Source organism: Syngnathus floridae, chromosome 4 (assembly GCF_059516105.1).
Source record: "Syngnathus floridae isolate MCC-2025c chromosome 4, RoL_Sflo_1.0, whole genome shotgun sequence".
Taxonomy (NCBI): domain Eukaryota; kingdom Metazoa; phylum Chordata; class Actinopteri; order Syngnathiformes; family Syngnathidae; genus Syngnathus; species Syngnathus floridae.
In genome coordinates this window covers 8367098-8393491 of record NC_142416.1, presented here as the reverse complement: position 1 = coordinate 8393491, position 26394 = coordinate 8367098, and the positions used below count along the sequence as shown (strand labels likewise).

General features: G+C 39.7%; 2 protein-coding genes across 8 annotated transcripts; one reads left to right on the top strand and one right to left on the bottom strand.

Moving 5' to 3' along the window:
- Positions 1-920: 920 nt before the first annotated feature.
- LOC148398743 (integrin alpha-L) lies at positions 921-15225 on the top strand. 4 transcript variants are annotated; one of them, XM_088374469.1, is made up of 30 exons: positions 921-1039; positions 1613-1730; positions 1880-1971; positions 2361-2443; positions 2903-3017; positions 3105-3235; positions 3722-3864; positions 4512-4668; positions 4820-5032; positions 5624-5741; positions 6664-6806; positions 7043-7189; positions 7256-7459; positions 8109-8239; positions 9263-9420; positions 10579-10745; positions 10847-10963; positions 11049-11119; positions 11186-11333; positions 11416-11514; positions 11780-11859; positions 11941-12018; positions 12578-12653; positions 12904-13011; positions 13099-13140; positions 13216-13341; positions 13430-13546; positions 13635-13700; positions 13806-13916; positions 13989-15225. In XM_088374469.1, exons 1-30 carry the CDS (start codon positions 997-999, stop codon positions 14172-14174), a joined length of 3588 nt encoding a protein of 1195 aa, XP_088230595.1. In that variant the 5' UTR covers positions 921-996; the 3' UTR covers positions 14175-15225. The 4 variants fall into 4 exon arrangements, with proteins under 4 accessions (XP_088230595.1, XP_088230594.1, XP_088230593.1 ...); XM_088374468.1 differs by having other exon boundaries at positions 13806-15225; XM_088374467.1 differs by having other exon boundaries at positions 13635-13916.
- LOC148398742 (sodium channel and clathrin linker 1-like) lies at positions 13053-25714 on the bottom strand. Of its 4 annotated transcripts, XR_015858137.1 has the most exons (13): positions 25420-25714; positions 25079-25161; positions 24771-24948; positions 24525-24620; positions 22083-22181; positions 21826-21897; positions 21644-21718; positions 21413-21552; positions 21126-21318; positions 19730-19926; positions 19334-19410; positions 14326-14403; positions 13053-14112 (listed from the first exon to the last, which is right to left on the bottom strand). XR_015858137.1 is itself a non-coding variant. In XM_088374474.1 (12 exons), exons 1-11 carry the CDS (start codon positions 25471-25473, stop codon positions 19335-19337), a joined length of 1263 nt encoding a protein of 420 aa, XP_088230600.1. In that variant the 5' UTR covers positions 25474-25714; the 3' UTR covers positions 13053-14403; position 19334. The 4 variants fall into 4 exon arrangements, 3 of the variants coding, with proteins under 3 accessions (XP_088230600.1, XP_088230599.1, XP_088230601.1); XM_088374474.1 differs by having other exon boundaries at positions 13053-14403; XM_088374473.1 differs by lacking the exon at positions 14326-14403.
- Positions 25715-26394: the final 680 nt, after the last annotated feature.

The window sequence follows — 26394 nt, the reverse complement described above, 5'->3', positions numbered from 1 at the left end:
CCCCTTGACAAAAATAAAGCATCAGTTCATTTGACAGCAAATGTTTGTGTTTCTGCAAAATTATCATTTCGCACAGTATGAACAAATTTTTGTAGGCTGTCTGACAAAACTGAAGTCCACAAAAATGGCAAAACTCTATCATTCACAACTCATTCATTCATTGGTCCGATCTACGCCAAGGCTCTTTTAATTATGTTTTAATTTTGTCCATTTGTGAAAGTTGGATTATGGTCGTTGGATTATAGGGCAAACAGAAACTGGGGAGTCATTTTGTTTCTGCCTGGCCCCCCACACATATGACAAATTCTTCTAGTTCTCACATTGCAAAGGAGGAAGAACATTTCACAAGATGAGATTCTCACACCCAGAAGTCACAGACGTGTAAAGTGAAAGTTTTCCCAAAGAGACCAAAATGTTACAGTTACGTACAAGGTAGCTTTGCAGAGTTATTATTACTCTCTTAACCGCAGTGATTAATGTTAGTTTGTTTCCTTTTTTTTTTTTATGGTTTATTTCATTTGATTTTGTTTATTTTGACAAGTACAGCACATTTATTATAACTTCATTTAACTTTTTTTTACATGACTTGTCGAAAAGGGACGAAGCAAGGATTGAAGCAATTCTGCTTTTCCAGCCCGATTACAACCAAGGGTTTCACTGCCAGACACACAGTCTACATTACTACAGTACTACCTATAATACTACGATAACCATGAAGAAAAAAAAAAAAAAGAAAACAGAAATTTGACCAGGATAACATATGATTTGAATACATCAATAACAAATAAAGTAGAAGTTTAAATATGATTTGAATACAGCAATGACTTGAATACAGAAATAACAAATAAAATATTGACAAGATTTTATGTGAGTGATAATAAAAGAAGTCAACACGAAGTGTCACAACCACCTGTTAAAGGAAACGCCTTAGACCGGAAGCATTGCAGAGGCCCCACAGTGAACCTTGTCTTTGTATGGAGAACTGCAACCAGAAAGATGTGTGTTCAGCTTTGCCTCTTCCTCTTCATGTGGACTGTTGGTAAGTTATCTACATTTTAAACTTTAAGTAAGACAATTTTGATGTATAAATCAAAGGAAACAGATGAAGAGATTAATAACATTTTTCTGTGTATTTGGAATCTTCAAACTTGTTGCCTCTGCGAGACGCTCAAAGAAGCAAGGGAAGCTAGAAATGTTTTGACTTGAATACGGTACAACTAATCAAGCATGCAAGCTATTACATGGTACACTGGTTACATAATGTAGTTATTTTCAATAACTACATACTGTTTGACAAGGTTTTTTGTTAAAAGTTTTGATAAGGTGAAGACATAGTGACAGATTTTATGAGCTCCTTGAAGAAACATGAAAGGAACATCCTATATTTGGTTAGCTTGTTCATGGAAGTGAACAACTGTGTTTGCCACTTAAATCACTGAGGTTTGTATGGACTAAGCAATCGCAATCACAACTCCAATTCTTAATGGAGTTCTTAATGGAATTCGGCCAGAAAATTTCAAAAGATATATGTACACACAAAGTAATACGCGTTTGAACAGTTTGTCATATTCAAAACCCTGAGCCAGACTTTTTTTTTTCTCAAAAACTGTAGCACTCCCTGTGTCTTTGACATTTAACATTGACACCACAAACCCTAAAGTCTACCAAGGCAACCAAAACGATTTCTTTGGGTACAAAGTGCTTCAATTCGCATCTGGCTCCAATAAGGGGTAAGTTTGTTTTCTTCTTTTGCTTTTTATTCCATGTATTTTTGTGGTTCAATTGACCTTGCTTGTAATTCAAAATACATCAGTCTCTGAGAGCTATTTCACCAATATCCCATCTAACTCATCCATACGAGTGTTTTTCTCATTCTCAGAATACTTGTCACTGCACCGCTTCACAATAATGGATCTGGGGCAGTATGCAAACCAGATGATAGCCAAACTACAAAGTGCTTCAACCCACAAGGTACAGTATGCGATGAAGACTGTATGATGCCTTGGAATCACAACGAAGAGACTTTGATTGTTAATGAAACAGCAGAGGCAGAATTAAAATAAATAAAAAATCAGACAAAAGTTCATTATATCTGTATATTTGCAGACTACTTGCTGGTTCAATGATCCATTTCATTGACAGGAATGTACCAGTAGAATTCTTCAAAATGTGGAATGACTCAGAATTATATCCACACATTTTATTCATTCTATGTGTTCTATTTTATACTAATAGTAATGCGCAAAAGCTGTGGGGGTCACTATGATATTTGTAAAATCCGGCTCACGGTGCCTCTCACCTTCAGACGTGCACATGTCAGAGATAATAATAATGGTACCACTGAAATGCTATTGTCACAGGACTCTCATTTGAAGACAAAGAATTACAAGTCAAGCACCTTGGACTGTCCATAGCTGAAGACCCGATACACTCGCAGTTCACTGTAAGAATACCAAAAATGATTTATTGCCATATTCATGCCACGCCATTTTCACTTTGTTTCGTAAATAATCATGTTTTTGCTTCGTGCATTTTTCATCTGTTTGTTTCTTTGTGATTGTTCACTTTCATGTGTTATGTCTTGTCATAACACCCGTTCTTTGCTTTTTCTGTGAATAATGACAATAACTGAATAGAGATCAAGTGTCAAAAAAGGAGGCAAGAAACCCTACCACAGTTTGTGGTCTCTGTAGTCGCTACTTTCTTGGTCAGGATGCGACCGTTGCTTAGTAGACACATATGCTTACAGAATATTTTGTATCTCATTTCAGTGTCTGTAAATCACCAAACATCGCATTGGGCTTCCTGTTTCTTTAAAAGTGTGTACCAAATTGTCATAGCTCAAAATGTAATCTAGCCACAAATGTTTGATACAACCTTTGTCACCCATGCTCTCATGAAGGTTTGCAGCCCTTACGTGGCCCATGAATGTTATGACAACTCCTACCTGAACAGTGTCTGCTTCAAAGTGACAGAGGATCTTCAGGAGATCACTTCTTTTAAACCGATCTTTCAAGGTAAGTGATATGAAATGTTAAATCTCTAAACATTGCTACTCATTTTGTCCAAAAAGATTTTCCAGAATTAATGTATTCTCGTTGTAGAATGCAGAAAGAAGACTGTAGATCTCGTCTTCCTCTTTGATGGGTCACAAAGCATGGATGAGAATGACTTTAACAAGAATAAAGTCTTCATATTGGACATAATGGATAGCCTCAAAAACACTTCAATCAAGGTTAGTGGCACATCAACAGAGTTGTGATGTTTACAGTGGAAGATTCAAAGATAAACACAATCTGTTCTGTGACACTGGTCCCCATTAAAGTTCTCCTGATTTAAAAAAAAATTAGAATAAGGTGAATCAGTCACCGTATATTGGAGGGATTTGTATGTCCCAATGATCCTAGGAGTTAAATTGTCAAGGGCTTTATATCTCTGATTGGGCAAACAGGTCCTGAGTTAGGAACCAGTCAAAGTACGGCCTCCATGATGAATAAAATGAATGTGCACCATTTACCCTTACCCAGTGCCCTTGAGAGGGGTTGGATTCTCTTCCACTCTGGAGTTGCTCACAGAGCAAGTGTGGGCATACCTATTGGCACTTATTGGGGTATATGTGTCCAGAACATTTTGTGTGAACTCCGTGTTGTACAATGTTTGGGTAGTTTGACTTCAGAGGCTCCACTGTATTTAAGATGTAAAGTCATTGTATGTTTTTCAGTTTGCAGCAGTTCAGTTTGCCACATCTCACAGAACAGTCTTTAATTTTACTGACTACCAAAATGGAAATGCAGAAAAAAAACTTAGAGCGGAGCCTCATATGGAAAGCCTCACCAACACCCACCAAGCCCTCAGATTTGTATTGTAAGTAGTATGAAAACTGCATGGCAATGGCAACAATTTACTGTGAGATTGTTTTTTAGTGTTAGGACCTGGGAGACTAGTCATGATTAAGGGAAAAGCGAATGCAGCAGTATACAAAAAACCTGCTCCAGGGTTTTCAGGACCTCAGACTGGGGCAAAGGTTTACCTCCCAACAGGATAATGACAAAGGAGTGGCTTCAGGAGAACTCTGTGGATTTCCTTGAGTCGCTAAGCCATCATAGTTGAATCGGGGCAAACATTTCTGGAACACTGGTGGAGCTGGGATTTTTTCCTTGGGGGTTTGAGCATAATCTTCAAAAAGATGCACCAACAAAGCATTGAGCAAAAGCTGTGAATACCATATTAATAATATGTGAAAATGTTTTATTCATTTACTTATTTTAGTAAATTGGCAAAAAAGACAGTTTTCTTCACATTGTTTGAGTGTCGAAATTGTAAAACATTTTGTTCCCTTTTGGAATGGGGCTATACAATGTGGGAAAACTGAAGCGCAAAATCGAGAGAGACAAAAGAAAATTGTAGTATTTCTTTTTGCAATTTAACATACAGTACATACAGGTCATAAATATTATTCTTTTGGGAATTATGAACGGAAACACAATTTGTACCTTTTTCCCCCCCAACAGGACAAACCTCTTTGAAAATAAACATGCTGGAGCCTCATCCGATGCAATCAAAGTTCTGGTCCTAATCACAGATGGAGATCCAAGTGACGAAGATGAAGACGCAAATTACGTTATCAACACCTATACTGAAAAACGTATCATTCGATTTGTTATTGGGGTCAGAGAATTTCTGTTTATTGTTGAGAACAGTGAAAACATGTATTGTTTGGTTGAACAACTCCCATACTAAATTTGAATTCAAATTGGACAAGTTGCATTGAGTCAAAATGAATATAAAAATATGTTCTTTGTTTTTACTGTGGTTTCAGGTCAAAATTAAAAGCCTAAATAAAGTGAAGGCTATTGCCTCAGACCCAAAGGACAAATATGCGTATAAAATTGAGAATTATGAAGGGCTCACAGGATTACTGGAAAACTTTCAAGAACACATCTTTAACATAGAAGGAGACAACAAAGTGGCTCGGGCCCAAGACATGAGGAATGAAATGTCACAGAGGGGATTCAGTGCTGCATTCTACAAGGTAAGCGACCTCTATCAATGGGGAAGTCAAGTCAAAGTTTTCTTTACAATAATATGTTCTATGCAAGCACACTTGTCTAAACAGTTCAGATTCATATAGTGTTTGTGGAATATCAATTAAGTAGAAAAATCTACTCCATCTCAGGGGTTGACTATTTTGAATTGTACTGACAGATATGCTGGTGACTGAAAATGACATCATAGTGCCTAAGGACGCAGCTTGTCAATGTCATGTGACCAAACCCAGAAACCTGGTGAGCCCTGACATACTTTGTCATTTTCAGTCACCTGCAAGGAGCTGTACGAGGCAAAATGGCAACCTCCTGAGATGGATAAAAACGGGTGAAATTTTATGCTTGATTCACATTCCACACAAATGCAACATTCATCACCAAGTTTAGATTATTGAGGGTCCTAGAACACATGATTATAAAGAAAATGTTGGCTCGGCTCACTTCACTTTCCACAGTTTAGCCTGAAGCTTATCTAATTGTCATTCTAACATAGTGCCAGTAATTCTTGTAGTCCCACCAGAGATTTTCATTTCACTATTCAATTATGATAATGGTGATGAAATGATTCCTCATTATAGGACACCTTGATTCTGGGTTCAGTGGGATCAAACAGCTGGCGTGGTGCTCTGTACGAACGCCAAGCTCAAATAGAGACAGAGATTGAAGATCCGCAAATGCAGATGGACTCTTACATGGGTAATGGTTCTTTCTTTATCCTTTATGCTAGTGCGGTATAGGCCATACTAGTTAGACACGTCAGCGTCCATGTGGAGGTTGAAAATCCCTTGGATCCTTTTTATAGTGAAACCTTCATATAGTCACAATCCAAGTCAACATTGTGATTCTTAACCCTCCACCGACACATTAAATGAAATGCTTCTGCCACATGTGGTTCCTGCATGTAGTATATCACAGTCAAGAGGTTCTGGGTTTGACTCTGCTCGGGCCTTTCTCCAGGCACTCATTCCGTAGTCCAAAATCCTGCATTTTAAGATAGTTGAATTATAAACGGCCCAAAGGTTCACACTTTTGGGAAGTTTGAGTGTCCATGTGAGTTTCAGTCATACTGTATATGTACCTTGCCCAGCTCTTCCATGACCCTGAACTAGATAAGCAGAAGAAAACAAATAAACACTGTACCTTCTATTTTAAGGGCCAAACTGTCACAATAAAACCATTGTTAAAGGTTTGAATGACCAGTACATGTTAAAATTCCAAACTGTCATACAAAAAATAAAACTAAAGAACAATAAAATCCAACACCCATTGATAACCTGTGAAATATAAATTGCGTGCATTGCCGTGAGGAGCCAGAAGCTTGATTCTCAGTTTTTTACAACGCTCGTAATTGTCGTATACATGATTGTATAAATTAAAAGCTGCATAGTCAAATATGAAAGATAATGATTATACATTCCCTCCCTTAATTGATGATGCGCAAGGTAGCAGATGAAGTGGCAAACACCACAAATCCATGTTCTCACCCATGTCCAACTTCCCTGTAACAACATTAGCAGATTTAAAAAATAAAAGGACTTATAACCTGACTACCAGTAGTCATATTTATAGCATTCAACATTCCAGTAATGTATAACCTGTAATGTGTATTTTCTTGCAGGATATTCTGTTTCTGTGGGACAGGTGAATGGGGTTCCACTATATTTCACAGGTGCACCAAGATTTGAGCATGTAGGACAAATTGTACTTTTTGCACGCAACGGGAACAGCTGGAATGTAAGCCAACGAATAAATGGGGAGCAGGTTGGTGAAATTCACAGAATCTATTGTATGTAGTCAAGTATTATGCATAAAAAAAACATTTTGTAATTTAACTTTAGAAAAAAATGTTTATAAAATTCAAATTGACAAGGGAGTAGTTCATACCTACAGAAAATAACCTAGAAAAATATTCCTCTTTCAAAACACCTGCTGCTTTTTAGGATTTTTTTTTTTTCAAAGTAACAGACAAATATTTGTTTTCCAAAATGTCCATGCAGATTGGTTCCTACTTTGGGGCAGACCTTTGCACTGTAGACGTGGACTCGGACGGTAACAGTGATTTTCTCCTGGTGGGAGCACCACTGTTTTACCACCCTCAGGAGAAGTCTGAGGGACAGATCTACGTCTACACGCTAACTGATAAGGTGGGCTGGAATGCGAATTAAGAACTAATGAATCGATGAATATGCTTAAAAGGTTGCTTTCTCCAGATGCTGCTGGAAAAAAAAAGTGAAATAAATGTAGCCCAACTGTCCAAGGGGAGATTTGGTACCAGCATAGCCAGTCTTGCAGATCTGAATGGAGACGGGCTGCGAGATGTTGCAGTTGGGGCTCCTCTTGAGGATGCTAATGCAGGGGCAGTGTACATCTACTTTGGGGACAGACACCAAGGGATACGCAGTGTTTATAGTCAGGTGAGACATACTGTTTGTATAACACTGTAACTTGAAGGGACTGTCTTTGGTTAATACAAGTCAGACAACTGCTGCAACTTCCTGTCTGAAACAGTTAACTCCACCCTCCCTTAGTTATTGAGAGTTGCTATTTTAAACCATCCCTTGACTGGACATACGATTAGGTACACTTGCAGACGTCCAAAACAGATCAATATACCTTTCGCTGTGACAACAGCAATATAAAGAGCAGGCACTATATTGAGAGCAGTGTGTTAATTATCATCCCTGGAGTTAGCTGTAGGATAGAAACACACTGCATCATACTTTATGTGAACAGATTGAGCATATTGCCTTGTGATTGGCTGGCAGCCAGTTAGGGTGTACCCCGCCTACTGCCCGATAGCTGCTAGGCTAGGTTCCTGATTCCTGTGGAGACAAGCGGTACGGAAAATCGATGGATGGACATTGAGCATATACAACACTGCGAACTAAAACCACAATAAAAACCTTTTTTTTTTATTATTAAAACTGCTTTGAGTATCATTAAAATTTTACATTATCTTTGGAAAGTTGAAATCATTGATACAGCTATTGTAATGGATCTCTATGTTCCTGGCCAATGAATTTGTAGTATTAATACATACCAGAAATGTATCTCCCATTCCAGAGAATCTTAGGGCGGGAAATAAAACACGGGATGAGATTCTTTGGGCAGGCCATAAACGGAAACATTGACCTCGGAGATGATGCTCTACCAGACATTGTTGTTGGGTCCTACGGAGCAGCTGTTGTCTTAAGGTATGAATATCATATGTTAGGGTTGATAGCTCTAACATCATATTCTGCTACTGTGAAGACCTGTATATGTGTATGGGCAACCCGTTATTATTCTGCCAATCATCAGTTGAAATGGTGATAGTTTTTCCGAATATAATTCCTCCATAGACAGTACTGTACTGTATATAAAGTACATATCGCTGGCGTCTGGCAACTCTTTAGATTGGTCAAATTGCAACACCCATGTGTCGACTGACCAGTAGGATAGCTTTGTGAAAAGGCCGGTGCCAGAGTCAAACCCTCTGAACTGTGAGGCAAACATGCGAACCAGTGTTCCACCGTGCTGCCATAAATTTATGATAACTTAACGATAACTAATAAATGAATAATATATTTGAATAAAAAATATAAAATTATATCAAATATAACATAATATATCTATGTATATAAGTATAAATATATAATAAGTAATAAAATTGATAAATTAACGATAACTTTTAAAATTCTTTACCAATTTCGACATGAATTGATTTGTTAGAAACAGCAGAAAAGCTGATCTAATACCAGTCATGTGAGTAATTTTATAATCAGGCTTTCATACATTCACTTTAAAGGTAAGATGAAATGCTTTTTTTAATTTCTGAGATAGAGATAAGCAAAAATCAAAAACATCACCACCAATAACAATGAACTTAAGTTAATGAAGCTTAATTTAGATTGTTTTTTTCTATCAAATTGTTGAACAGAGTGAAATTCATTGAAGCATAATTAAAAGCTTTGAAAACAAATATTGATGTTGAAAAATTGAATTGTCATATTTGTATAGAATAAAAGAAATACAGGCTAATCTTCTATTTTGGACATTTTCAAATCCGACTCCAGAGGAGTAGTGGCTCATCAATCGTGAAACTCACCGCACATCACTGTTTCAGAACCTGAACACTGTTTCTATCCTCAATAAAAGTACTCAATAGGTACCCAATAAGTTTGCTGTATGCAATAAGTATGTACATGTAAAATCTCCCCCCCTCCTGTTTATTCCAGGTCCAGGCCCATTGTTAATGCTATAGCTCATCTGTCTTTTCAGCCAAAGGAAATTAGCATTGACCAATTTGACTGCTCGACGAACACAGACACAATTTTACCCATGGTTAACTTAACAGTCTGCTTTGGAATAGTAGAAACAACAAAGAGTAAATCAGGTAAGAATGATGACCCCCTAAATTAAAAAATGCAAAATTCCAGCACTAGCTTTGTTGTTTTAATTACTGTATCAAATTTCACAGTGGTCATTTTGACATTGTAAACAAATAGCAAATAGAAGGGCAGATCAACTTATCAGGGACATATAAAAGTATAGAATTATTTTCCACCTATTTTCCACATTTTAGATTTAGTGAGTTTCAGGACAAAGTTGTTGGCAGGATTTAACGTTCACATTAATGCAGCATGAATAGAACAAGTTCCCTGATAAGAATGGCAGCGTCTATCTGTTTGTTGACTTCCATGAATCAGGAAGTAGCTTGCTAACTAATCAACATTTGAGTAGGCAAACATGATTATGGTACGCCAGCTTTTTTTTTTTTTTTTGGTCGCTTGCCTTGGTGGAGGGCTCCACTTGACTGAGTTATGTATGGTCATTATTCACTGAGCAGGCACAACATTATGAGCACACAGCAAAATACAACAGATGCATCAAATAATTTGCCACAACAAGGGTAACATTGTTCAATTGGATTGACCCTGTCAGAGAGTAGTAGTAGTGGTAATCAATCTACCGCAGTAGTGTAGAACTGTGCTGCATCATAATGAGAGCTGTTCGTAATATGCTTTACTGTCTTATGTGGTAACCACAATATAAAACATCATGCTCAATATGTACTACAGTTATAAATCTGCAACTTGGTATTCTTTAAAGTAGATCATAAGGCCATGCATACAGTAAAGTCAATTAAGTTAGTACTGCATTTTGGTACAGGTACGGGTCGGTTAATGACCAATCACAGCTCAGCTTGCAAACATCACATGACTAAATTGAGAAAACTGGTGAGCCGCGATTGGTTGTTAATTGAGACTTGGCAACTGTTATGTGATTTTAAGTCGAGAGTCAAAATGGCCGCCCCTTAAGATGTTTAAAAAACGGTGGATTTTGCCACTTGATTCATATTCCGCAAACACAATATTAATCAGAATATTGTATTGAAACGTGAGGTTGCATAGAACATTTTGGGGAAAATAAATAATCAATCAATCCATCATCAATCAATTTGTAATGAGGCTTGCATAAAATGTGGCAAAATAAAGTAAAGCACTGTGAATACTTTGTGCATGCACTGTAATCCAAAAACTTGTGTCTGCAGGGTCCACAAAGTTAGGACTAAACATTTCCTACATGCTTGATGTGGATCCAATGAGACAATCACATCGAGGTTTCTTCAGTCAGAGTGACAGTAAATCAAGAAGTCTTACTTTCACCGATGAATTGCTGGAGAAAGACAAATGCTTCTTGTACCTCATCTACATGCCAGTATGGATGCATTCATGCAGTTACTCCTGTGTTCTAAAAGTACTTAAAAAGAGCATTTCTGGTCGACTAAGTATGTCTCGGTTGTACTTTTCCCCTCCTAGAAATGTGTGAAAGACACACTGTCACCTCTCAGCATCAAATTAAACTTCTCCCAGGTGGACAGTCAGCGTGCAGATGTTGTCCTCAATGCAGATGGCAAAACACAAGCTGTAGTCGAGGTAGTAGCTGTGACATCACTGATGTATATTTTCATTTTAGCATGCGTTAATAGTATGTTCTGATCATTTCAAATTATACATGTAGGTCCCTTTTGAAAGAAAGTGTAAAAAGAATGACACCTGTATTGCTGAAATCGAAGTGGACTTCAACTTCTTGTAAGTATATCTTGCAAGTGCAGCACAGCATTTTCATACATTTAAAATATATACTGTATCCTTTAGGACTCCAACATTAATGGTGGCTGAAGAATCTTACTTTAACATGTCCATTACAATAGCCAATCATGGTGACGACTCATACAACACCAGCTTGACTATGTACTACCCCCCAGGCCTCTCCTACTCCAGGATGTCTCAAATTCTTACACAGGTATAACTGCCAAAAAATATTGATCACAAAAGAACAAGTTGAATATATCAGTATGGCTATTATACATTTAAAACAATGACAGGCCACAAGACGAACGCCCCACAACTGCGATGATCTGGAAGAAGTATTTGACAAAACAATATGTGGAATCAGCCTTCCTGTGTATCGCAGCAGATCAACCGTGAGTTCAACTTAAGCACAATTTAAGCACGCAACCTCATGACATACTAGCGAGCAAAATTGAACCACATGTCCAACGAAATGTCCATGGGCCCAAAAAAGCACACGTATCCTCATAGATTTGTTTCATAACACGATTGGAAAAATGGAAAATGATTTAGCCATAAAGTTACACTTAAACTCACTTGAATATGCACTTATAATTTCTTTTATTGAACTGTTTCTTTCTGCTTGTCTAACGTCATTCTTTTTTTCTGCATGTGAAGGCAACATTTCAGAGTTCTTTCCAAATCTCCACCAATTATCAATGGAATGACACTATTGCAATTACTGTGGTTGCGAAAAGGTAGATGTCTTTGCTATGGTTTTACTCATGTTTTAACATTTTCTGACTCTTTAAAAATGTCTGCCTGTTTTGTATTCTCAGTGATAATAACAACTCCACCATGTCTAACCTGACCAAGATGCTTCCAGTACAATATGAAATAAAAATGGCAATAACAGTGTAAGTCCTTATTAACATTATTGTTACCTTGTGAGACTAGTGCTTTTCCTATACATAAAGAGTTTATGGTCTCTTTCCGCCATATTTACAATCAGTAAATGGAAAGGGTCGTGACTTTTGGCTCGTCACTTGTCAGCGAGTCACTCACATGATTTGTGTCGCAATTTTTAACGCAGATGCACTTTCTGACGCAACCTTATACCAACCTTTATACCTGGCCAACCTTTATACCCGGCCTTAGAATCGGCAGTAGTTGGGCAATGGCACAGGGGTCGAGAATCAAACTAGTAAATGAAAAAAAGAGAAATATAAAAAATACATTTCAATATGAAATGTGCACTGTGCAGTGGGTGAAGTCAGTCGGTGTAAAACTAGAAGCTTCGACACAAGCTAGCTTCGAGTTAGCTTCGCACTAACCAGCAAATCGAACGAAACAACAAATGGATTAAAAATTGACCAAAAACAATAAGCAGTTCTGGAAATGGATTGATGGTTGACTCAAAAGACCCTGGGATCCTTCATATACCTACTGCATTGTTTTTTGTTGTTGATTTTTCAGAAAAGAGGACACCACCACTTATGTGAGCTTCACAGAAGAGGACACAGGCCCCAAAAAGATGTTTATTATATATAAGGTGAAACCAATCATTTAACTATAGGTAGACATCTATTTAAACATGAGTTAATTATGGCAACAAGTACTGCTAACACCGGAGGTTAATATTTACTATCATGACTTCATACTAGCAACTCGACCACTTTAGAGGTGTGGGTGAGAGGATAAACTTAAATTTTTAATGTATTTTTAGCATATAGATGCTGTCACGCCAGGATACCAGTTTCCTTTGCACATCCTTGTTAAAAATGCACATTCACTCTTGGCAGGTGGATAACCCTGGCTGGAAAGCCTTTCCTGTGAATGTGTCTCTGAGCTTTCCAACTAAACTCCAATACAACTTTGAATTTGAAAATTATCAAGTCTTTGTACATCAGGTAACTTTCATAGTTCCACAAAACCGATAGCTGTCTGCATGTTGACATTTACATTAGTCTTTATTCAATTGTATCTTTTTTCTCAAGAACAAAAGTCAGTGCAAAAACATGGCTGCAATCAATTCTGAAGTAAGTCAAATAAGTCTCACAGTTGTCCGCTTACAAATGACGTGAACTCAAACTGATTTCTCTCTTCGTTTTTAGTATTGTTCCCCAGAAAAACACTGCAAAATCATTGAGTGTGACACTGTCATGCTGGAGAGTGCATCGTCCACCGAGTTTGTATTGTCTGGAGATGTACAATTTAGCAATCTTGAGGCGCGTGTGCAGGTAAGTACTAATTTCCTTCAAGCACTCACACAGACAAGCTATGCCACATGTAGCTAATCTAGCAACTGATAAAACTCCCACTTTGCAGAATAAGGCATTTCTAAAAAGATATACTGGAGACATTGGAGAGGTTAAGTTCAAAAGCATGATCCACATTGATTACGACCAACAACGATATGTACTGGATTCTTCTCATGAACAAGAGGTATGTCCACATCAATCTGGCTCCAGGTAGCATTTTTGACATTACTGCTATGCTAATGATGTTCAAATGGTCACACTGTGATGCAAAGACTAAAGGACTGTCACATGAAAAGAGAGATGCCATGTGGAATGAGAACAACCCCACACAGAAATTGGTATGTTTTGCTGGACATATTCTGCACACAAAAAAATACCACCAAGTAATCATCATCATAAATCACATAAATATACTATATACTTCATTTTTCATCTGTCAACAGACTGAAGTTCACGTTGAGTTCATCATTTCGCCTGATAAACTATTCATAATACTCACGGGAACTGGATTTGGACTTTCACTTTTGATTCTTGTTACCATCATCATGTACAAGGTGAGTGATCTGAATGTCAGTGGGTGGATTCTACTCAAATTCCTCTTCTCATCATTTGTTTTGTGTACAAAGCTGGGATGTTTCAAGAGAAAAACAGTCCAGTATTATCAAGAGCAGGAAGAAGAGGCCGGCCTTCAGATGGGAACTGCCACTCAGAACAATGGTTGTACCAGCCAGCCCGGAAATGACGTGCCTGCTGAAGAAAAAACACTTCTTGAAGGCAACCTGCCGGCTGACACTGAGACAGCACCGGAATAAATGACCATGGCTGGACCAATACAGTCAAGTAACTCATGGACATACCTGTATGGATCACTGTCAAGAAAACAGTCATCATATACTGTCATCGAACTGTCCAACTACCATAATTTAGGGTGATTAATTTACTATTTTACGTGGTGTTTCTTACTTGTTGAGTTGACGTGTCTGGATGTTCTTTGCTGGGTTAAAGTTTCTTTTTCCCTCAGCCCCAGGATGAAATGTGGTTCTGCTGAGCACATGACTTGCCTTTTAGCCAATGAAGGATAGAGCAGCAGATCTATATAACCCCGGATGATACGAGTGATGCAATTTTCCAGTAATCATTGTATTGTATGTACTGTATAGGCAATTATTGAAAGTAATGACTCTGTCAAGCACTCGACATCATGTTGGTACACATAGAATTTTAATTTTCTTACTTAAAAAAATGTAGGTATTCTGTCCAAAATGATATTTGCAAATGATAACAGCCATTTTAGTCCTATTGGATTCATTGAGCAGCAACTGAGGTATTTCAAGGCTCAGTGAGTGGTTGGTGCAAAGCTTGCCTGGTTGCATGTACAAGCTCGCCCATTGTCTCGTGCTCTCATATAGTGACAGAAAAGGCAAGGTTGCAAATTTAGCTGATGGAAATCAAGTTCTTTGACAGTGTCTGGACTTTACTTTAGAGTTGGCGTGAAATGCTTGGCTATCTGAGAATGAACTGAGGTGACTCGGATGTGAAATTTGGATACATCCCTTATGTGTTTGGTATGTCAATGCATATCATGGACACATCAGAGCCTACATCACACAGCAGACTTGGGTGCACTGTGTCCCCTATGTAGGTGGAACTGGAGGAGGTGGCTTCGGCCAAGGAGGTATGGACATGAGTTAGACTACTGCGCCTACAGAATTGGCCTTGTTAAGTGGAGAATATTGGATGGACTGATGTGTGAACATTTACACTGAATGTCAAAATAACAGATCTGAAATTCCAGTTTTACAGCAACAAGGTGAAAAATAGTAACCACGCAAAAATTAAAAAAATATCAGTCAAAAATCTTCATTATGCTGCCTCAAAGTTGTTGATTTGTTGGGATGTCAAAACTGACCGTTGTCGGCAAAATAATAACTGTCATCATGATGAATTCAGATCACATTTTACAATAAATAGGTATACAGTAGAACCCTGGATCTCAATGCGAATTCGTTCCAGAAGGATCGTCAAGAAGCAAAGTCAACGCGTTCCGAAGCAATTTGTCCAATTTTGTCTAAAACAGTACATAAGACCACAACAACAAGAAAATACTGTACGTCAAAAGCCTGGAGCACAGCCTTACATGGTCCATAAGCAGCGTTTGACATGTCGGACATTTAAAAGACAAATACTGATATCAAAATAAATTAAAATGACAAAATAACACTCATCATCATCATCATCATCATCATCATCATCGGCGGTCACTCGGGACTTTTTCTCAGGGTTGTCTACTTGTGGGTCCGCAGGTGGGCGTAGAGGCCGATCCGGGATCCACATATTTTTGTGCAGAGTGGGCAGGGGAAAGTGGTGGTGGGTTGTGGTCGTGCTGGAGCCTGTTTTTGTCTTTCCTTACGGAGTTGTCGTTTGGTTTCTGCGACACGGCGGAGGTCGTTTTCGTGATGTGCTGCACCTTCTTGCACCGCTGCCCTCCAGCACTTCCTGTTCAAGGCGATGCGCTCCCAGTCCTGAGATGTTATTTGGAATTTCTTGAGATTGGTCTTGAAGTTGTCCTTAAAACGTTTCTTTTGCCTGCCCGGGGCTCGCGGACCTCTCTCCAGCTGGGAGTATAACATCTGTTTGGGGAGGCGGGTGTCAGCCATGCGGATGAGATGTCCTGTTCATCGGAGTTGGTGCTGCGTTATTAAAGTGGTGATGCTCGGTATTCTGGCTTCCTCCAGAACGCTGATGTTTGTGCGTCTGTACTCCCATTTGATCCTGAGTATTTTCCTCAAGGTTCTCTGGTGGTGTTGTTCAAGAGCTCTTAGGTGCCTGCTGTACGTTGTCCATGATTCTGCCCCATAAAGTAAGGTGGGGAGAACCACAGCTTTGTAAACCAGGAGCTTGGTGTCAGCCCGGAGGTCTCTGTCTTCAAAGACTCTTTTCCGGAGTCTGGCATACGCTCCACTGGCACAGCTCAGGTGATGGTTGACCTCAGAGTCAATGTCCGCTTTGGAGGAGAGAAGGCAGCCGACGTAGGGGAAATGGTGAACATATTCAAGTGGAGTGTTGTCCACATTTATGATGGGCGGAGTAGATGGCTGGTTGGGTGGGGGTTGATGTAGCACCTGGGTCTTCTTGATGTTCACGGTCAGACCGAGGGCTCTGTATGCCTTAGCGAAGGAGTTCAGGATGCCCTGGAGGTCTTCTGCAGAGTGTGCTGCAATGGCATTATCGTCTGCAGACTGGAGCTCCACAACCGTGGTGGTTCTGATCTTGGTTTTGGCTTTGAACCTGTTGAGGTTGAAGAGCCTTCCATCAGTTCTGTACCAAATTGGGATTCCGTGTGGTAGTTCTTCGTTGATGAGGTGGAGTATGGCGGCAATGAAGACAGAGAACAGGGTGGGTGCAATGATGCATCCCTGTTTGACCCGTCTCTACAGTGAAAGGCTCAGTCAAGGAGCTGTTGTTGAGCACTGTGGCTGTCATTCCGTCATGTAATAAACGCAATATTCTGACGTATTTATCCGGGCAACCATACCTCAGAAGGATGCTCCATAGGGCCTGGCGATCCACCGAGTCAAAGGCCTTTGTCAGGTCTATGAAAGCCATGAACAAAGGCTGTTTATGCTCACGGCATTTCTCCTGGAGTTGGCGTGCTGTAAAAATCATGTCTGCAGTGCTGGGCGAAAACCGCACTGCGATTCTGGGAGAACTTCCTCAGACAGTGGCAGTAGGCGGTTGGCAAGAACACGAGCAAGTACTTTGCCAACTGTCGAAAGGAGTGAGATGCCCCTATAGTTTCCCCATTCCGCTTTGTCCCCTTTCTTGAAAATGGTCACTATCAGAGCATCCCTGTGCTCCGAGGGGAGTACTTCTTTTTCCCAGACCTTCAGAAAGAGGGAATGGAGGTGGCGCTGGAGCTCTAGTCCACCTTCCTTTAGGACCTCAGCTGGGATTCCATCTGGCCCAGAGGCCTTGTTGTTCTTCAGGCTCCTGATGGCATCTTGGACCTCTGCTAAAGTGGGAGGTTCACCCATGTCTTCCCTGATGGGACTCTGAGGGATGTGACTGAGGAAATCTGACTGAGTTGTGCTGTCACGGTTGAGGAGTTCCTGAAAGTGCTCTCTCCACCGGTTCTTTATGGATTCATTGTCCTTCAACAGCTCCTGCCCGTCTTTAGAGCGCAGGGGGGTTTGGCCGCGATGGCTTGGGCCGTAGACAGCCTTGGTAGCAATGAAAAAGCCTCTGGTGTCACCAGAGTCTGCCAAACTCTGGATTTCCAGTGCCCTTTCTGTCCACCAGGAGTTTTTAATCTGTCTCACCCGGCTCTGGACGTCAGCCTTGGCTCTGGAGTGAGCCTGTCTCTTTGCTGTGCAGGTGATGTCATTTTGCCAGACACGAAAGGTTTCCCTTTTCTTGGAGATGAGCTGTTCTATCTCTGTGTCGTTCTCATCAAACCAGTCCTGATGCTTTCTGGCCTTGTACCCGAGAGTGGCACTGCAGGTGTCGAGGATGGAAGACTTGAGCAGGCTCCAGTGTTCTTCAATGTCCTCAGGGTATTCCTGATTGAGGCTTTCTCCAAGAGAGGCCTGAAACAGCTGCAGGGCGGCAGTTTTATTCAGGGTCTCAAGGTTTAGTCTTTGCCGGCTCAGCTTCTTTTGCAGTCTCCTCTTCCTCTTCAGTCTGATGGACATCGTGGATCGTATCAGGCGGTGATCTGTCCAGCAGGCCTCTGAATCCATCATGGCTTTTGTGATGCTCACGTCGCGCTGATCCCTGGCTCTGACTATGACATAGTCAATAAGATGCCATTGTTTAGAGCGAGGGTGTCTCCATGAGCCCTTGAGTTTGTTCTTCTGGTGAAAGATGCTATTGGTGATGATCAGGTCGTACTGAGCACATTTGCTAAGAAGCAAAACCCCGTTGGAGTTGATGTTTCCAATGCCTTCCTTTCCAATGGTGCCCTTCCAGAGGTGATGGAAGACCACAAAAAACAATGAAAATACTGTACAGCAAAAGCCTGGAGCACAGCCTTACATGGTCCATAAGCAGCGTTTGACATGTCTGACATTTAAAAGACAAATACTGATATCAAAATAAATTAAAATGACAAAATAACACTATTTAAACACAAAACGTACTTATCCATGGTAGAAGAGCATTAGTCCTGGAAATAATGTCCCAGAAGCGATTCAATGTGACTGAAAGGATGGCTTTTGTTTACAAATACCGTGTGACAAATGTAAAAGCACACAGGCACTCATTGCTCTCGTGTCATTGCGAATGTGCGGAAGTTGAGCAAGTGTGTTGCCTCTCTGAAAAAGCTCCCGCATTAAAGCTTGCTCTTATAAAGATTCGTGACCCAGCCTCTTAAATATAACATAAAGCAGCTCTCTTTTTATAGTTGTTATCGCGTGAACTCAAATCTTCAGCGTGAACCCCCCTGACCTTGACGTCTAGCGGGTGCAACATTCCGGAAGCGAACCGCACACGACCACAGTGAGGCGTCACAGTGGTTTGAAATAACGTCAACTAACGTCGGATTACAAAGTGTTGTTCGAGATGAGGCAAACACTGACATTTTGCGTCGAAAACCGAAAAATATGTCAAATACCGACATGATTGACTTCTGGGGTTCCACTGTATCATTGAGATACTAAGCAAGCGTGGCCTCTTACATTATGTGTTCAAAGGGAAAGTCAACCCCCAGATTTTCTTTGTAACAATGTTCTGTACAATCAAACAAGTCCAAACGAATTGTTTTGTTTGTGGAATATGAATTACACAGGCAAAATATGTTTTTATCCATTTTACCTCTCGCTGTGGCCTGACAATGACATCGCAGGTTGCCTGTCTCAGGTCGCAACCAATCACAGCTTATTATATGCTTTTACATGCTGACCAGAAGTTAGGGCCACCATGACATGCGAGAGTCCATTGCAGATGAACAATTTTATTTGTGTGTTGCTCAAACCTCATTCAGTGTCTTGGTTATTTCTGAGCTGTAGTTCTAGCTCACGTAATCGCAGTTTGTGTTCATTCATCTGTGTCCTAAAATGTAGAATGATATAATCACAGGTAAGTCAACTGGCACGTTTCAACATTGATTTTGCGTCTGAATTTGTCAATATTGTGTAATGGATTTATTCCCTATGAATTTAAGGCTCAATAGGTGACAGATTGCATTTCTCAATCATGTCCACAATCTTAAAGGACGCATTGAATAGAAGGACAGAAGAAAATTCTCACTGGTTCGTATAAAAGTTCGTCTTATCACAAGTAGTAATGATGTGGCCGAACAGGCAACCTTCTGATCCTCTAACAAAGAAATTACTCATTAAATGAATTCCATATCTTGTTCAGTTCTTACGTGAGATGTTGAATTCTGGCTTCAAAGGCCTTTGTAATGTTTGTTGCCTCATCCTTTGAGCGTTGAATACTTCTCTGCTGTGCTGCGAGGAGATGCATCCTCTCAGCCTGTAAATTTCGGCTTCTCTCCTCCAGCAGCAGTATTTGTGCGTTGAATGTCTGCTCCTTCAACTTGCACTCTTGCTCCATCTGCACTATCTGGGAATGGGCAGCAGAACAAAAAGGATTCTTATATTCAAACGGAAAAAGGTTGCAATTCCTTTTTTTTAATGTGTTGGTGAATTAAAAACAAATCTGCTTCATGAACTGGGTGTGAATTCTGAATAAGTAGTAATCCAAAAGAAATAAATTAACATAACACAGCGGAGCCTATATTATAGTGTTAGTCTTGCATTGGGGAAATTAGTTGCACATGCATAAGAATATCAAAGAATGAAAAGAATCTATGAACATAATTCCAACATCTGGGAAAATAATGAAACGAATCAGAGCAGCAATTTATGCGGCAACTGTAAAAGAAATGATGAATATTGTTGAATTTATGCAGTAATCATACAGAATATGATTCAACTCATCCTAGATTCATCCCACAAGTTGGTACCAGAATGTAAAAAAACAGGCATGGTCATTTTCGTGCTAGGGCAATGGACTGGTCCAGCATCCATCCATTTTCTGAACCGCTTAGTCCCCACGGGGGTCGCGGGCGTGCTGGAGCCTATCCCAGCCGTCAACGGGCAGTAGGTGGGGGACACCCTGAACCGGTTGCCAGCCAATCGCAGGGCACACAGAGACAACCATCCGCACTCGCACTCACACCTAGGGACAATTTGGAGTACTCAATCGGCCTACCAAGCATGTTTTTGGGATGTGGGAGGAAACCGGAATGCCCGGAGAAAACCCATGCGGGCCCGGGGAGAACATGTAAACTCCACACAGGGAGGGCCGGAGGTGGAATCGAACCTGCACCCTCCTAACTGTGAGGCGGACGTGCTACCCAGTGCGCCACCGAGCCGCCTAATAAGCAGTAATTTGTTAATTTGGTAGATGTGCTATGTCTGACTGGGGGTACTTGCCGTGCTACCTAGCACATCTGCAAATTTGGTAACTAAAAGTAGCCTCAATTTTAGACTCGGTAAAAGCAGGTCTAACTCGTGGCGCACGTGGTGTAAAGCAATTTTGGTGTATTTGATTTAGGCACAGGTCAGACAGACACATTTTTTTCCAGGTCATAGCAGTAGTATTGGATTGAAAGCTTACATTCAAGCGGTGTGCAATTTCAGCACATTCTGCAGACATGTTTGATGGCAGAGAAATGTTTTGCTATAGTTTATTGATTAAATTGATTGTACTTTGTGTTGTTTTATTTAGCTTTCCTTTAAAAACTTTAAACAATTTACCTGATTTTTGGTCTTGTTTTGATTCAGCAAGGTTCTTCTCTGAAGTTCATCAATCTCCCTGCGGAGTTGTATGTTCTCCTCTTGCAGCTGGAGTCGCTCCTCACTGATACGGTCAAACTCCTTCCGCGCTGCGGCCAAACTGCTCTGCAGACGATGTATTTCCTCCTGACTGCGCAACAGCTCTTCATTGTTGCTGTAGATGGGAGAAAAAGACAACCGCTGCCTGTGGCTGACTTGGTGTCATGTAGCTTGGAAGCAAGCTGTACCAAAAAAAAACACTCACTCACTCAATTTCAAACTTTTGTACTTTGCTTTGAGCATTTTGCAGAGTGGCGCTCATGTCGTCTCTTATCCTCTCTGCATTTAGGCATCTCAGCTCAAGAGCATTGATCTTTTCAAGGTCTTGCTCTGTTCGGTATTTTGTCATCTGAAAGAAACACAAAATGCAAAACTTGTCATACGTAAAACCTTAAAATACACACAAAAAAATCTTCCAACTTCCATTTCATGCAAAGTACCTTCTCCAGTTCCTTCTCAACCGCTTTTTTGTCTTGCTTGCACCTCTCGATTTGAATGTCTTTGATTGCACACTCCTGGAGACAGTTGGGGCGAGTTACAATAAGAGAAAGCAGTGTAGAGGTTGTACACTGACTGGAACACCAGTTGAGATGAGAGCAAATTAAATCTCAAAGGGTTTTACCGTTTGCAAATGGGACAACTCTTCTATCATGTGCAGGAGTTCAACGTTGCACTGCTCTCGCACATTATCTACCTGGTAAACATACAAGTAATAGTTCAATCACAGCTATTAAATATATTATACCATATACGTGTATATATATATATATATATATATATATATATATATATATATATATATATATATATATATATATATATGGTATAATATGGTTTACACACACGCACACACACGCAATTTCTTCCATGCACGTGTACCTCCTTCCTGGTGCGGACAGCAGCTTCCTGGATTAACTGTTGGATGGCCTTATCTTTACTCTCCAGATCCATTGTCTTCTGCCCCTCTTTAACCAATGCCTGAAAGGGGAAACGCACACACACACGCATACACACACTCACACACACACACACACACACACACACACACACACACACACACACACACACACACACACACACACACACACACACACACACACACACCCTAACTTGAACAACTTTTAACTTTTTCAACTTTTTCAATTTGTTAATGTTTCAGCAGGATTGGGGACCCAAGTGCAGGAAAGCAAACGAGGAGTGCAAATATGGCAAGTTTAATAAAAAGATACATGAATGGGTACTTCGGTATTCAAAATGCAAAACGCAACAAAAGTCCAAAATAAAAAAGGGCAGTGTAATCAAAATTCAGGAAAGCAGCTCGGAACTGATGATAGGCCAAATGAAGTGGTGCTTTGGAGCATTCTTGAAGAAAAGTGGGCTTGCTAAATGTAACCCCGAATCGAACCATGTATCAGGTCCAAAAAAAAAAAATAATCATGTGACCGATGACAGACTGGTCCTTCCATGTACCATTGCCTTATATGTAACCCTGGGGGCGTTTGTCATTTTCTTAAAGGCAGTCGACAAGTCACACTGTGCATTAAAAAATATTTGAGTGCTCATGTACTTAGTGGATGTTTTCATTGTTTTTTTAGATACGTATACCTTTTGCAAAGACTGTCAATCAAGTCCTAATCGCGGGTTCAAGGCTCATTTTTTGTAATGTTAGAAGCTCATATTTATTCAGGGTTGCTCATAAACATAATGTTAAATTTATTCCATATTTGCACCACATTATTTCCACTCCACAGTTACTGTTAAAAGCACTGTTACATTACAGTTTAAAAGTTTGGGGTCACCCAGGAAATTTAGTGTATTCCATGAAAACTAACATAATTGCGCAAGGATTTTCAAGGGTTTTCTAATCATACATTAGCCTTCTAACACAATTAGCAAAAACAATGGACCATTGGAGGGATGGTTGCTGGAAATGGGTCTTTTCACACCTTCGTAGATATTGCAGTAATAACCAGACGTTTGCATCTAGAATCGTCATTTACCAGTTTAATGTTATCCTCGTTGAAAAAATAGCAATTTGATAATCAAAATAAGAACATCTCTAAGTGACCCCAAACTTTGGAATGGTAGTGTACATTCAGCTGCTGCGCCGGGAATTTAACAACTGCGGCACACACCTTGGTTTGCATTTCATGAAACACACAAATTCTTAAATACAAAACATCCCAATGTGTGTGGTAAATAAATATTCCTGTCTATAACTAAATACCCCTGCATGCACAGATAGTAAATTTTTGGGTGACATGGCAAACTGGGTTGATTTTATGTTCAGACTGAAGCATTGTTACTTCTACTTCAGTATTACCGTATGGGCCCGAATATAAGACAACCCTGATTATAAGACGACCCCCTCTTTTTCAAGACTCAAGTTTGAAAAAAGACTTTTTGAAAACCAAATTTAATTTTTATACAGAAAATAATTACAGTACATCTGAAACAAATGATTATGACAATATATTCGAGAGAAAAAGCATGTTATTTTGCCTCATTCAAATCAGGCAAAAATTGTCTATCACATCTTAATATCTGTACATTTAAATATGTAAACTAAAGTGCAATCACATTTGTAAATGAATGGCTTCTGGTTTTACCATTTTCTGTTATCTCTTCTCTTATTTTTTTCTCTTTTCTTTCTTACGGCTATTTTTTATTTTTCTTCTTCGTGCTACCGCTATTTCTATCTTTATTCTTCATGACAGGGGTGCGCTTTGGCCTGGGGAGTTAAGTTCAGTATTCGTTTTAAAGATATCTGGCGCCATCTAGCGTTGTGAATGGGTGTAATGCCTAGACCAGTGGTTCTTAACCTGGGTTCGATCGAACCCTAGGGGTTCGGTGAGGCGGTCACAGGGGTTCAACAGAGCCTCCACTGAGAAGGTCCGAACAAACCTGATTTATTATGTAAATTCTGATTTACCAGTATGTAATTTGTTGTGAGTTCATGCATTGTGTTGGTTTTGTTCTTTAAACATGTTGTTCATGCATGGCTCATTTTGTGCACCAGTAAAAAACATCTATGTCAAGAATTTAAAAAAAAAAAAAAAAAAAAAAATCACTAACGAGGGGTTCGGTGAATGCGCAAATGAAACTAGTGGGGTTCGGTACCTCCAACAAGGTTAAGAACCACTGGTCTAGACCCTGAATGTAAGACAAACCCCACTTTTTCAGTCTTATTTCAATGCAAAAAACACCGTCTTACATTCGGGCCAATACGGTATTGACCAGTAGATGTCCCTAATGAGCATACGGCGCTTTGAGAAAGGAATCACTTCTTAACACATTTGGACAAAATACAGAAACACTGACCAGACAAGGAACACCTGGACCAGACACAAGGGGTTGGAGGGACCTGATTGGGTAACACGAGGGACCGGGTAACTGAACACAAGTGGACACAATATCCTAACAAGACAGACACACAAAGGAACATGAGAAAAGATGAAAAGGAACTCCAAATTACAAACTAAATCAACCAAATCCATGACCACTTTGAAGTGGGAAGTTTTGTTAATTGAAAAAGACATGTTGAAGAAAGAGAGTGACAATCCAGACCTTAACCACATCATGCTTCTGGCCTGCCAAAACCTCATCCACCGGCACACACCTGTGGACTTTGTTCACAACTTCATACGTGCTGTGGTCAAGGGAAGCACATGGGACCTGGAGGGTACTGATCTTTTTGTCCAAGACAGGTTGTTCCTCCAAAGCATTCCCTGACTCATCATTTATTCTAGGTAGGTATGTATAAACAATGTTAAACTCTCCAATTAATTCATCTGTTTTCCGATTGCCTAATCCATAAGAGAGAAAATGGTACGAGAGGTCATTTGCAGGGAAGGCAGAGTGTGTCACATGCTTACTTTGCTTCTTGCTGTCTAAGGACTGACTGAAGTGGTTGAACATGGTTTTCCTCATGGCACTGAGACTCTTCTACATCCTCCTCCTAAAAATTCAATTAAAAGTTGGAAAGTCACAATATAGAACATTCTATGTGGCTGATAATTACCAAGTTTTCTTGAAAATAAGTATTGTGCTCAACTCTAATTTTCAGTTGTATTTGAAAAAGTCGTTAGATTTGTATTATTTTTTCCTTCAGCTTGAAACAAAATCAGTTTTATCTCAAGTGTATAATATTCAAATAGTGAACCAAGTCAATTTACTGTCGTATAAGAACAATTATATATACTGTATCTTTATTCACCCTTTTATTAATCTGCCCTTCAACGCATTCCTGTTGTTCGGTCATTCCATCCATTTTGTCTGTGGCAGTCCTCAGATCATATTCTTAATTTCTGCAGCAAGACAGACGATTAGTGCAACCTTGCTTTTGTGAATACAAGTACCTTTCAGTCATGGTCTACATTGTAAATCATAACCACATTGCAGTTTTGAAGTATTGCTTTCTTATTTTTATACTGTAAACAAACTTGTCTCTCTTTCTGTCTCTCTTTCTTTCTGTCTCTGTCTCTCTCGCTCTCTCTCTCCCTCTATATACACCTATACCTATGTATTGTATATAAAACGTTTTACGTAATGACTTGGCACTGCTCACTAGGTCATCGTTAAGGCACATAAAGCCGTAACATAAAGTCACGTCGCCATTGCGTTGAAAGGAGAATACAGGAACATAGTGCCTGTGTCAAATGTCGTGTATTTTGCGCGGGATAAGTGACTTATTCAACGAAACGTGCAATAAGTCATTTCCTAGACAAATGTCACCACCTGCTGGCAAAAAGCACGTTGCGTTTTCAAGTTTTAAAAGAGTGAGCCTTCGGGTTAGTCATGAAACAAAATTGGAAAACTACAGTATTTTTATTTAGACATCGTTATATCTAAAACAGTCATTTTACTCTTAAAAACATTTATCATATTCAAAGGCAGTTTTTAAAAAAATAATTTTTGTGTATTGGTAGTTTTTTTCTTCATAGTTTTGAAACTTGCAATTTGTTTCATGTTGTTCCAAACGTTTCTCTCAACACAAACAAGCATAGGCTGGTGACCATGTCTTGCTCATCTTATATAAATCTCCTGGCATCACTACAAGTGATGCATTGAATCTTAATGTGCAGGTAAAAAATGATCAGATTGTGTGGTCTTCATTAAACAATCACTATGCAAGATACCCCAAAATTTAAGTATTGTCAGCATTAAAAGCTTGGGGTCCAAAGTTTTTTTT

Excerpts from the sequence above, each read along its gene's own strand:
- LOC148398742 (XM_088374474.1), bottom strand. The coding sequence starts at position 25,473 with ATGGATGGAATGACCGAACAACAGGAATGCGTTGAAGGGCAGATTAAT. Across the intron at positions 21,719-21,825 it reads AGTTGTCCCATTTGCAAACG|GAGTGTGCAATCAAAGACAT; the intron begins GTAAAACCCTTT and ends AACTGTCTCCAG. Across the intron at positions 21,553-21,643 it reads TTGAGAAGGAACTGGAGAAG|ATGACAAAATACCGAACAGA; the intron begins GTACTTTGCATG and ends TGTTTCTTTCAG.
- LOC148398743 (XM_088374466.1), top strand. The coding sequence starts at position 997 with ATGTGTGTTCAGCTTTGCCTCTTCCTCTTCATGTGGACTGTTG. Across the intron at positions 3,018-3,104 it reads TTTTAAACCGATCTTTCAAG|AATGCAGAAAGAAGACTGTA; the intron begins GTAAGTGATATG and ends TTCTCGTTGTAG. Across the intron at positions 8,240-9,262 it reads GGAGCAGCTGTTGTCTTAAG|GTCCAGGCCCATTGTTAATG; the intron begins GTATGAATATCA and ends TGTTTATTCCAG.